We start from the raw sequence: 13,126 nt of genomic DNA, 5'->3' as shown, positions 1-13,126 counted from the left end.
GATCCCATATTGGCACACTTTTGTATTTTGTATTGTATTTGCAGTTTTTATTATATTTAGGCTAATATTCGAATGTTAGTCAATAAATCTTAGTAACTCGTGTGGGGTATAATTACAAATATCATGAATATACAACAAATTCATAACACAAACAAACAAAACCATTATTTTAAATGTATTTAAGAACATATCACAGAGTTTAATCAGCAGAGTAAAGTTAAAATCTTGAAAAATATATCATAACATAGAAATACTGACAAGTTAGATTTTTCATGTACAATGTCACAACAAATAGAATTCAAAGAAAAACACTGGTCAGGAAAATAAAGTAAATTCACATTCTTAGTACTTTTACAAAAAATCTTCTTTTTTAAAGGTTAAGAATATAAATGTTGATATAATTTATAGTTATAGCAAGTAAAATAGTTAACTTCAGGAAATCAAGTTGGTTTTCCCTTCATTAAATGACAATTGTCTTTGGTGGTTAACTGGACAATTATCAAGGAGAATTAAACTTTCTATCATTTTTATTTTAATCTAAGAAAATTTAGATATATGTGTTACTTGTCCAGTCAACTACCTATGGCATTCCATTAGGTTGTGGTCATTAATCAACCTTAAGGGAAGACCCCCAACTCTGTTGCCTGAAGTAAAAAAAAATATTTAAGGAGGTAGACCTAGGATAAGGGACATAACTCTTGAAACCAATGATATGTTTGTATCATATTCAATTTCATCAAAGCCTCTCAAGCTTTTATTTGAAATAGAATGAAAATCAGTCCAAGATACTTTAATGCTTATATTAGATTGATGTAAAATGCTGAATACAAACATTCCAATGATATGAAAGGGTTATGCCCCTTACCTTAGGTCTACCACCTTTAGGTTAAATATGAGCACCAACAAAAAACAGCATGTCAATAATTATAGTACAAATATCATACATACATACATACATACACTTCCATATCCATTTATTTAAGTCTCGTATACATGTACCTTCCATTAACATGACTCAACATTAAACCGATTTCACACACCAAAAACATACCAAACCTCTCACTAATATTTGGACTGGTCTACAAACAACACAAACTTTTTTGTAAAGGTAAAACAATAAATATAACTTATAAATTTTCACATTTCTATAACAGACACAGAAATCAAGCAGTATAAAACTTCTGTACAAAAAAAAATTAAAAATGTGTGATAAAAAGATTATAAAAAATATTAAAAAAAAAAAGACTTAGATGTTTTTTGACAAAACTTATAATTAACAAGACAAAAAATGATGATGAATTCACTGAAATACCCTATTCAGATAACTGGGATAGCTTAGGTACATACAATGTGGAGAACCAAAGCACTAAGAAGTCATAACTATAGGATATTGAAACCCTCTATTCAGTTGAATTTTTTTGACATACCAAAAATGATTTGACCTAAACACAATAGTTGTTCTAAAATAACTACACTGGAGATCACAACACAATATAACTTACACTGAAGTGTCAAGTTAATATTTTTCACATACTTAGAAGGATTGACTGAAATAAAATATCCTGAATGAAGTTATGTACAGTAGTTGTAGCTTTAGTTCTTATAAAACAACTAAATTAACTGCAATAGAGGTCATGAGGCAATATTATGATTAATAAGTCTGACATGAGGTTTTACATTGTACCTTAATGCACACATTAGTCCTCTGAAAAATGTGTTCTAACCCCTACATACACCTCTTTAAAAGGCTATCTTAATTCCTTGATAGATGAGAAATACACATGTATATTTATGTGTAGAGTATTGGATGCTCTTTATAATGCACTCTTCAAGTCTAAAAGATAAAATTAAGGACATATCTGTCACTGACTCTTCATCCGTTCCTGTTGAAGCTTGGCAAACTGTATCTCTTTAGCCGTCATCTCTGATTGTAATTCCTGAGAAGGTCTGAAATAGAAAAGATATGATTGGTTAATTGAATGATGGATGTAGTTTCATGTTCATGCATTTCTTCAAAATCTTGATTTGTACAAATCTTACACTAAACTGGATTTCTAATGTGTTAGCTCACAAAAGCAAAGGCCTGCAAGTAGCTATGTCACCTCTTTGAAACATACTCTTTTAACCCAAATCCAGCCAGTGGTCATGCTGTTTTCTACACGCCTAGAAGAGAATTGTTTTTAAATTCCTTTTCCAAGTTTTGGTATGACTAAGTTGGGGACTGAACCCACAATATCATGCACTCAAAGCAAGCACAAAACCACTGAAGTGGATAATATATTCCAAGAATATGATTATACAACTTAACTCACACAAGCAGTATAAATCTTGTGGATATTGGGCGAACAGATAATTCTAATATGACATGCTTCAAAGGTCTTTAAACCACAGCCCTGGTTAAACAGTGATAAACATATGATCAGCCTCATAAACGTGTGACGGTCTTATTTTCCAACATCATAAATAAGTTTTACCCACTTTAACTGATGTCTCTGTAGAATCTTTCTCCTCGAATTTCACTATTAGTACAACACATAGGCTGTGTCTAATTAGAATATAAATAATTTACGGAGACTCCATTTTCTCACTGATATTTTTGTTGTTATTTTACCTGGCACTATTGCTTGGGGTAAAATAAGGTGACATAAATCGCTTGCCCTTGCCAAAATAATGATGAAATGGAGACTACGTAAATTAGTTAATTAGCTAAAAAATTAACAAGGAAATTTAAACTTTCCATCATTTTATAGGTATTTTAAACTAAGTTTCATAGAAAATATAAGTTTTCTTGTCATTTGTCCAATTAATAATCTGATAGGTGATTGTCATTTAATCAAGTGAAGACCAAATTTTCTGTATTGTCATTGCTGTAATGCTTTTCTCTAAGTCTATAAATCTTAAGGAAGTAGACCTAGGGTAAGGGACACAACTCCTAATAATCATTGGAAAGTCTGTATTCAGCATTTTACATCAATATTATGTAAGCATCTAATTAACTTGGATTGATTTTATTCTGCTTCAAACAAAAGCTTGAAAGGCTTTGGTGAAACTGAATATGATACAAATATATCACTGATTTCAAGAGTTATATCCCTTACCATAGGTCTACCTCCTTAAACTCTTAAGATCATAATATGGTCTACAAAATACAAACAAAACTTGTGTATAGTATATTGTAAACATGCTAATTTTCACAGAGTCTATAAATAGAACATTTTTGTGGTTTAGAACAATTAGTGTTACATAGTGTTTGAAATCAATTTCATCAATACTTTTTTTTCACACTTTTCAGTCCACCACCAAAATAGCGAAATTTAGTACATTTACAGTATAGGTAGATAATCCATATATAAAACACCATGTGAAGTTATACACATGTTTTTAAAACGGAAGAATCTATTCACTAACCTAGAAGGGGGGTCAGGTAGGGGCTGTACATCTGTCGGCAAGTCATCTTCTCCTTCAGACATCACTTGGTTCTCTACAAATGTGTTAAAAATAAGACTAATATATCAAGAATAAGTAAGGTGAATATGTAAAAGAGGCAACAACCCCTCCAGAATGAAAATGTCAGCCAAACTTAATTTGTGTTTTACTTTTTTACTGAATAGAGAAAACACAATGAAATTAAGAAAATGATTAATTGTGCAATTTAAAACAGTTAGTCAATATAAACCTATTAAAATTGAGCAAATATCGGCAAAAAAAATATATTATGTGAATTCTTGGCAATTAACAGCTTCAGGATTTTATAAATACCTCACCGTCACCACCTGACCAAGGCGTATAGAGGTGTTCTGAATGTTTACAAATTATTATAAATACTGACTACTGAATACATATTAGCCTTCCACTTACTTCAAAATGACATTAACTATCAATCAGTCTTCCATTTATTTCACATACTGGTACCATAAAATCAGAGCAATTAATGCTGGTTTGCCAAAGCGTTACAGATTAAACTAGGAAAAGCCAAATTTAATGGATGATCAACAGTTGTTCTACAAATTATAATAAATATATCTGCAAAAATACCAATCCAATGCCCTGCTCATTGGAAGCAGAGAAAGTAATATGGTGGGTTTATATTAGGAATATAAAATGATGAACTAACCATCTACAGACAGCATGGCAGTGCCCCGCCCACTAGGAGCAGATACTGTATAAGATATATAATCCTTTTCTCCTAACACCCCAGGGACATTGAGGGGTTGTCCTGGGGTAGGTTGTGGTGGTGGCTGTTGTCTTCCTTTACCAATGTCAGGCTGAAACAAAGAACAATATGTAATAAAGGGGGTATTTGGCCATAAAAATTATCATAAATCTTATTGTGTATCAAATTATCAAGTTCCCATGTTCTAAAAAATTAACCAAAAAGTTTGGATTGATGTTATATATAACCAAAGTTTTATAACAAAGCCAGACTTTGATATAAATTGGTTTGATATCAATTGAGTGTATCAGTAATACTCACAATACATTTTTCAAAGTAATTTTGCAATTGTCAATCAAATATAAATGTTTTCATGGAGGTGATATAGGAATATAAAGAAAGCACTAGAGTTAGAACAAAAATGGAAACAAATTTGTTAGGTTGACATGAATATATTAAAATGGTGTCCTGCAAAAATCAGGAAGTGGGTGGCACACAACAAATTTTGTTTTATAAAAAAACTTTCATCTATTTCATATCAATAATGCGTCCTTCCTCAAAGTTGAATGTTATTTTTTTATCAACTTCAATGATTAAAGAGTAATTAAATTACAGTTGAAGACAGTTCATTGACAAAGGGAGATAACTCTTTATTCTGTGCAAAATTTAACATTTGCCATTCATACATTTTGAATGATATAAACAAAACATTGGAATGAAAAAATGAGGGAACAAATGCTTATTGTGCCGTCCATATCATAGGATCTGCCTGAATTTTACACGTACACCCTCTTCAAAATATCAATATCCCCAAAATCAAATTACTTACAATAACAGGTTTCTTCATTGGACTATTGATTTTACTGGTTGGTAAGATTCCCATAGGTGTATCAACCTGTCAAATGAATAACAATTCAATATCAATGTACTCATCTATCATTTCATTTCTAATAGCTGTTGTTTGAAGATCATTAAGGAAAGGCTTCAATTTAGTCTAAGACTCACAATTATAAAGTTTTTTTGTTTCAATAATAACTACAAAATATAAAATAACATAGTCATGAAACGTATTATATATGCATAGATCTGAAATCAATTGCACAATATTACATGCCTATATAAATCATCTGTCAAAATACCAAGTAGCCCTGCTCAGTACTTTTTTAGAAAAAATAATTCAAAACATATTTTTACAGACAGACAAACCCAAACTGAAAGGAGACATGCACATAGGACAACAAGGGTAGAATACTACAGCTCTGAAAGAATTCTTTAAGACAGTATAGAATGGTTCTAAGCCTTTATAGTATATTCACAATAACCCCTTTCATGCAAATTTTCTGAGCATGCTTAGATGAGACTTTTGCAAGTACAAAAGCTACCTAACAGAAGTATCAACTGAGCTCGCTATTAAAATTAAAATGAAAGGGTTTATAGTTCAAATTAGATGTCATACTCACAGCGTAACTAACAGCAGCATGATGTAAAGCTGCCGCTTGCCTCTGTAATGTCTGTCTGATATAACTCTCGTCCTTCAGGGCATGCAAACTGAAAAAAACAACACAACTGACATATATATGTATACATATATATAAGAATAAGAAATAAACAACAAAACTAAAGCACATAATATGTCTGTACCAAGTTTTTATTTTTGCATGCTACTGTGAAGGTACTTGAATTTGTGGATACCAATTTTCGTGGATTACAGGAAAACTCAAGTTTGTGGATTCTTGAATTCATGGTTTGAGTTTTGCAGGGTACACATCAATTTGAATCTCTTTTCTTTGAGATCCAAACTTTATGGTTTGGTCTACCAACGAAACAAAGAAAATTGGTACCCCAAGAAAAATAATACTTTCGTAGTATATGCCTCATAACTCTGAAAGCAACAGTAGAAAGACTGAAAAATAAATGGGAGGTTCTTTCAAGTACAGTTTTCACAATGAAACAGAGAATACACATAAATTTTAACTTTTGAAAAGAAGATGTATAAAATATTTTACATGTGTAGATACATTTGTCTCCCTTTCCAAGATTTTGGCTACATTTCAGAAGTGTTTTGAATGTGTATTTCAAGTCATTTGTAAACATTTCGACTCTTCCGACAATATATTTTTGCTCAGGTAAATACATCAGAACCTATGCCATATTTGATCTCACTGTGACTGATCAGTTATAGTTATTAGTTGAAGAATCACATTTGTATCATGTCCTAGGTATGACTGGATGTTGGCATCTTATTGATATAATGTGTTTTGATAATGGTTTTATTGGTAGGTGAAATGATCGTAATAAAAAGCTGCAGCTGAGATGTGCAGTGTTGTCTATCAATCTTTGGTTTATTTAATTTGAGTTAAATTTAACAAGGTCCGTGTTGTTTACAATAATGACGTGTACATTTATTATAATGACCAGTAATCATCCACTGTCCAAGCCAGATAAAATAGTAACTACAGGCAAGATGTTTACCCAGTACAGTATATAAATGTGATTCCTTTAATTTATCCATATATAGGATAATCTTATCTCTTGATAGTTAGATAGGAGCATTTTCTTGATAAGATGATTATTTTGAATTTACTATTGGTATTGAAGTAGTTAGTTACATCAGTATCAATTGTGCAGGTGGCATGTTGGACAACTCTTGCTTTGAAAAATGTGAATAATTTATGTGCAGAACGTTTTTACTGTGTTACAAGATATGTTGAGGTTTAGACATAACATTTAAGCTAATATTGCCCGCTGGTGTGTTGGTCAGTGTATGAGAATGTTGTGTGGTTAATAAGCATTTATTTCATAATCATGGAGTTAAATATATTAATCCTTGTGAAGCTGTTTGCAAAATAAAAATGTTCGTGGGACCATGGCAAGACACCTTTGTTAAAACAACCACAGCTTTCTCATCAGCAATCTCATCAATTATTTCATTGACAGATAGAGAAAGATTCACCTTCAGTGTTTTTCTTCAACTAATGATAAATCGGACAGCTTACTGAAATAAAATGATTGCTGATTGGTCACTTCTTTTTTACTCATCCAATGAAAACTTTTGATCTATTTTCTTTTATTTTTAGCATGGGATTTTCTCGCAAATATTCCAGGAGTCGGCGGGATTTACAATAATAAAATGACATTCAGGTACTTTTATTTTTATTTCATTTTTGGCTAAAATAGGGTTGGCGGTCCCATAAAACAGATTATAAAAAAATGTTGGCCTCATGAGAAATGTGAATAGACAAACAGACAGACAGACAGACAGAGTGATTCCCATATACCCCCACAACCTTTGTTTGCAGGGATTCACAAGGGTTTCTGTGTACCTTAAAGAATCCGCATAAAGTGAAATGTTTGTTTAGTCTATTGAGTAATACACACACAAAGAATAACGAACAATGTTTAAGTGACTAATAGTGAATCAAATATATTGGGAAAATATCCACAAGAGCCGATGAATCTGAACAATTCTATAATGATCTTGGATGAAAATATCCACAAGACCCGAGGAATCTGAACAATTCTATAATGATCTTGGATGAAAATATCCACAAGAGCCGATAAATCTGAACAATGCTATATCTAATGATCTTGGATGAAAATATCCACAAGAGCCGATGAATCTGAACAATTCTATAATGATCTTGGATGAAAATATCTAAATAAGACAAATAATAAGAGAAATCTCTCCCACACCAACAGTTTACTTACCTCTGTTGTAGGATGGCAAACTTCTTTTCCCACGTTCTGTGGACTCTTTCTATTTCTCTTTTTAACCTGTTCAAAAGATAATTATAATTCTTATAATAACTGTTTAAATATGTCAAAGCAAATAAAATAGGTCACTTTCCTGCATTTTTTTTGTAAAATGGCTAATGTACTAAACAAGTTGCTGAAGTATATTTTTCTGTATTATCAGTTAACTTTGTCATCTGATATTCATTTAAAAGAAAATGGAAAAATCTAAAAATTTTCCCCATTATAGTAAATCACTGTATGATCACTACCGCCAAGAATGCGAGAAGAGTTAACAAATTCGTGAAACTCATTATCCTATAAATGTTATTCAAAAATGGGAAACCTGAAATTGTTTCATAATCAAACAGCTCTACTGAATAAAAACTGGTACCAAAAACAAAAGTATTTATACAGCAAAACTTTTGTCTAAACATTGTTGAACTTCAAAAAAGATCATAAAAAACGCTATTTTCCTTAATAAGAAATAAGAGCATTGTCAGGCTTTAGGAATCTATTTTTTACTTTTTAAATCCATAAAAAAAAATTTCCCATGTGAAAATCTCCCTTACTTTTCTCTGTGCGACCTGCCATTTCACCGCAAATAATCTTTACCAAAAACAGGGAAAAGTTGTAATTGATAATTTTTTTCCCAAAGTTGGAATATTATCTATTTTTGTTATTCACTCTGTCAACTTAATAATCCTCTTTTATAATAAAGCTACCACAAAAAAGGTAAATTTTTCATCCCAATTTACATAACCAAGTACTAAGAAAATGTAACATGTTTTCTATGACCTAATTTGCAAGCAAGCAATGCAGCTTGTTCTAAATAATCATAAACTATGGTAATATTCAGTAAGTCTACACCTTTCTATTTCTTCCTTCAGTCTTTTTTCATTTTTGACATATTTATCAATATCTGTATCCATACTGGCCCTCTCCTGGTTCTTCTTCTTCTCCTGAGTACAGAAAAAGATACTATTATGCCATATACTAAGTAGCAGATGATTTTCAAAGGAATGCATTTTAATTTATGAATCAAATTGAAAAATCAACAGGTGTTTATCAACATTTTCCCTATTTCAAAGGGAAAAAAGGTTTCTTTCGAAATGTTCAAGAAAAATGGGTTTTTTTCCTATCAGCATATTCACCATTTTATATGGATAAATTGATTTCTTTCAAATTGTGAAAAAAGTCAATGTTCTAGTATAGTATTATTATATAGACAGCACTGATTTACCAAATGTTCCTGTGTAAAAATTTTCAATAATTCACACTGTGAAAAAAATTCTGTAATTTCACTCTCAAACTTTCTCCTGCTAAAACGTCACTACACATCACTACATGAATATCAATCCTTAGTACACAAAATTTAAAATTTAATGTTAAAAATAGCAACACATAATAGAGGAATTCTGTACAATAAATAGGATAATCCATTGGTAATTAAGTGAATACCATCATCAACAAATGATCATTCCTGCCAAGAACGCATAAAAACTTAACTCGTGCACAGGGCAAGTTCCACACACTCGCTAAATCAAGGCATTCTTTGGCATTTATGATCACAATTTGGTTATTCACTCTTTCTGATTAATTATCCTATATATTATTATCAAATGAGACTGAATAAATATTGTTTACAAAATTAAATGAACCTTGGCAAGTTGATCCTCTAGGAGTTTCTTCTGGTCTTGTAGTAACTTGAGTCTTTCTTTTTCTGCTGATTGGGCAGCCAAAGACTCTCTCTGAGCATTGGCTTCAGCCTGTAATTACAATAACAAAGGTTACCTCTACAACGCAAAGAAATTATCTTCGACAATTACGTGTTCAATCAAGTGCAGCTTGACATGACTACAGAAGTAGAACCCAAACAGATGAGGAAGGTATGGGCACTACATTCATACTGAATTAATCTCTTAATTTGGACTGTGATCGTATGTTTCAACCAGCATTTGTCTTACTTACCACTTCCAGGTCAAATAGCCACCCCCCTTTATATAGTACCAAAAACTGAACCTAGATCTATGCATTGTAAGAGCAAATCTGTGTCTATGTTAATCAAAAGTAGTCAAAATAAAGCTGAGGATGACATTTTCTATGGTCCAAAAACATTTGTTTAAATACAAGCTTAACCTCAGCATACTGAAGAACCCTTGAGCTAATTTTTTACATGCTATGGTCGGTTGATCATGGCAAGGAAACTTATATTTAACTTTCTCTTATCCAGTAGTATGTGCAGCCTTCTGTTCATGCTTTATTAAAATTTATAGAGGAATGGACCATTCACTCTAATGCTGACATCAAATGCCAAAGGTCCACACCACATCATGAAAATTTGAAGTCTTCTTTATAAGATGGAGGACCAGCAGTCCTTTTCACAAAAAATTGTCATTATGTATGACATATTTTACACTTAAGATTTTTTGTGAAGAATACTGCAGAGATCATGATACTATAATCTCATAGGTTCCTATAAAGATAAGATAGAATACAGACATCAAACACATAGCCCTATCCATTACATTACCTCTTCCTGGGCTTTCTGTAACTTTTGTTGGAACATTCTCTCCATTTCTTGTCTCTGTTTGTCCATCTGTTAATAATATACAAACAGGAAACAATAAATAACTACCAATGATGCATATGAATTAAAATTGTAACATCTAATTCTAAAAAAAAACATGCAATACAAAAAAAACAAGAAACCAAAAACTAGAAAAATTGAGATTCTTTCTATCCTGTAAGAGAATTTATGATAATTTAAATAATTAAAAAAAAACAAATCTCTAAAAGAATAAACTTTTAAATCTAGTTCTACACAATCAATTACTAAGATTTTCTTTGACGTTATACACCAGTGCTTATTTATTTTTGTATACAAAATTTACAAAATGTAAATAAACATTATCATTACAATGAAGAATTGATGCATGATTCTAAATTAAATTTTGAAGCAAGGTCTTTACAGAGGGCTCGATTATACATCAACGTCTGAAGGAAAATTTCTGAAACTACAAAGGATCATGCTTTATTGATATACTTTCTATATTATAAGGGAGACAATCTGTTAGCTGTCAATCCACATCAAACTATACATTACTACAGTGAAACATACCTAAACTGAACCCCTTCTGGACTTTAAAATTGGATAGTTTAGACAGGTGTCCAGTTTACCAATTTTCAAAATAAATTCATATTAATGTAAAAGGACTTTCAAAAGTTTCTGGTTTAATCAGAGTTTTCAGGGTTTGTTGAATTTAGACAGATAATGAGTTTTCAAGGTCTGGTTTAGACAAATTTTGGGAGTTTTCACGGTTGGGTTTAGACAGATTTTGGGAGTTTTCACAGTTCGGTTGAGACAGGTTTTGAGAGTTTTCACAGTTTGGTTTAGACAGGTTTTGAGAGTTTTCAGTGGGTTTGGTTTAGATAAGTTTCACTGTATCGTACATTGTCAGGATTCCTTGTATTCTGAGTATGTGAGTGCAAAGTAAAAATTTCATATCAAATCTGCACCATGATTATAAATTGTTCAAATGTGCCACCTAACTTACACATTACCAAAAGCAAAGGGTTCTATAATATGCTTAAGTACAAAAAAATCAATATAAAAGGGAGACAATCGATCCTCCCTATTTCATGGTGATTCCACCGCCATCTTTCACACAAACTGTATGTCTTACTTTAGTAAACTGTCTTATGTCCTTAAATTTCTGTGAGAAATTATAAAAAGCATTCATAATCTAACTAATAATAAACATGTGCACCCCCCTATTTTCTAAATCTACAACTCATACTTCATGTTGAAGCAAGATCTTTTCAGCTGAAAAAGACTGGGAAGAAAAAGAAGAAGAAAATAAAAATAAATGTGCAACTTAGTATTTATGTAATAAAAAAATGTTATTTTCAAAAAGTGAAGATTTTCAAATAGGGAAATAGCAATAATTGCGATAAAATATTAAATGTAATAAAACATTAGTTCTTTTTGGAGCAATAAAATATTCACAAACAGAAGAACCAAAAAACTATAATCCGAGTACTTGTTTCTTATCGTGTCTGTTTTCAGTGGATCAATTGTTTTTTGAATTCTTGTGGCATTCATAAAACTTATGTATGATATGCCATAAGTCATAAATGTTTTAGTGTGTGATTTGGCTTCAGCTTGATTTTTGCTCATCCGTTTGTTCAGAATTCTTCTAAGGAACATTCAATGCTTTTACATCATGAAAGTTTCTAATGTTTGGGTCAAATTATAATAGCAAGTAACATAGTTAACTTCAGGGTATAGAGTTGGTTTTCCCTTAATTGAATGACTTTTACCTGATGATTTGCCTTGAAAAGGTAGACCTAGGGTAAGGGATATAACTCTTGAAATCAGTGATATGTTTGTATCATATTCAATTTCACCAAAGCCTTTCAAGCTTTTCTTTGGAACAGAATGAAATCAGTCAAATGTACTTTCATGCTTACATGAGATTGATGTAAAATGGTGAATACAAACATTCCAATAATTTGTAAGAGTTGTGTCCCTTACCCTAGGTCTACCTCGTTATGTAATTAATTGGAGAATTTAGACAGGAATTTAAAATTTCTATCAATCTTGGACAAAAATACCTATTAAATGACAGACAGTTTAAATCTCCTTATCAATTGTCCAGGTAACTACCTAAGGAAGTTCATCAGGAAATGATCATTTAATCAAGGTAAGAAAACTCTATTCCATGAAGATTACTATGTCACTAGCTGTAAATGAAACAACTGCTATATACAACATGATTTTCATGCCATCACAATCCTAGAACCATACAACATGCAGTTACTGGATTACGACATATTTTACTGAGAGACAGTTAGTTCTATTTAACTCTAGTAGTTCACTTCAATTCATGCAATTAATAATTACACATGAGATAAAAAGAAGAGAATTGAAGAAAGTTTTCTTGTATGAACATCAACTGATATGATTTTAAGCTTTGCCTATGAGGGACGGAGCTAAAAACTTTGATGACGATGCGCACCGCAATATTGTTATTGTTGATGTCACGACCAATGGAAATACGTGAAGACTTCTGATAGTGTCTGGTGTGCAACTCGTGTAGTTTAAACAACCACAATTTTGCTGATGACGCACTGCAATGTTGATAAGGGGACATCTTGACCAATTATAATATGCACAACCTCGTAAAACGCTGCTTTGCGCTTGCATTTAATGTTCAATCACAGTAATTAAGTAATTTT

At 31.5% G+C, this 13,126-nt stretch overlaps 1 protein-coding gene across 9 annotated transcripts in view; it reads right to left on the bottom strand.

Moving 5' to 3' along the window:
- Positions 1-160: 160 nt before the first annotated feature.
- LOC148602792 (uncharacterized) overlaps positions 161-13,126 on the bottom strand; it is a 37,689-nt gene continuing 24,723 nt past the window's right edge. For 8 of the 9 annotated variants that reach the window (XM_088554077.1, XM_088554073.1, XM_088554076.1 and 5 more), the window contains 10 exons: positions 11,572-11,601; positions 10,419-10,484; positions 9,547-9,654; positions 8,756-8,847; positions 7,862-7,927; positions 5,614-5,701; positions 4,983-5,048; positions 4,115-4,265; positions 3,409-3,481; positions 161-1,947 (listed from right to left, as the gene is read on the bottom strand). In XM_088554077.1, coding sequence (XP_088410203.1) covers positions 1,863-1,947; positions 3,409-3,481; positions 4,115-4,265; positions 4,983-5,048; positions 5,614-5,701; positions 7,862-7,927; positions 8,756-8,847; positions 9,547-9,654; positions 10,419-10,484; positions 11,572-11,601 — 825 coding nt within the window. In that variant the 3' untranslated portion in view covers positions 161-1,862. The remainder of the gene's footprint in view (positions 1,948-3,408; positions 3,482-4,114; positions 4,266-4,982; positions 5,049-5,613; positions 5,702-7,861; positions 7,928-8,755; positions 8,848-9,546; positions 9,655-10,418; positions 10,485-11,571; positions 11,602-13,126) is intronic. The other variant, XM_088554074.1, reaches the window with a different exon arrangement.

This window comes from Perna viridis, chromosome 11 (genome assembly GCF_037379345.1).
Source record: "Perna viridis isolate PV_CMFRI_1.1 ecotype Kerala chromosome 11, ASM3737934v1, whole genome shotgun sequence".
Lineage (NCBI taxonomy): Eukaryota > Metazoa > Mollusca > Bivalvia > Mytilida > Mytilidae > Perna > Perna viridis.
The sequence above is the reverse complement of the archived record's forward strand: the minus strand, read 5'-3'. Positions and strand labels throughout refer to the sequence as shown.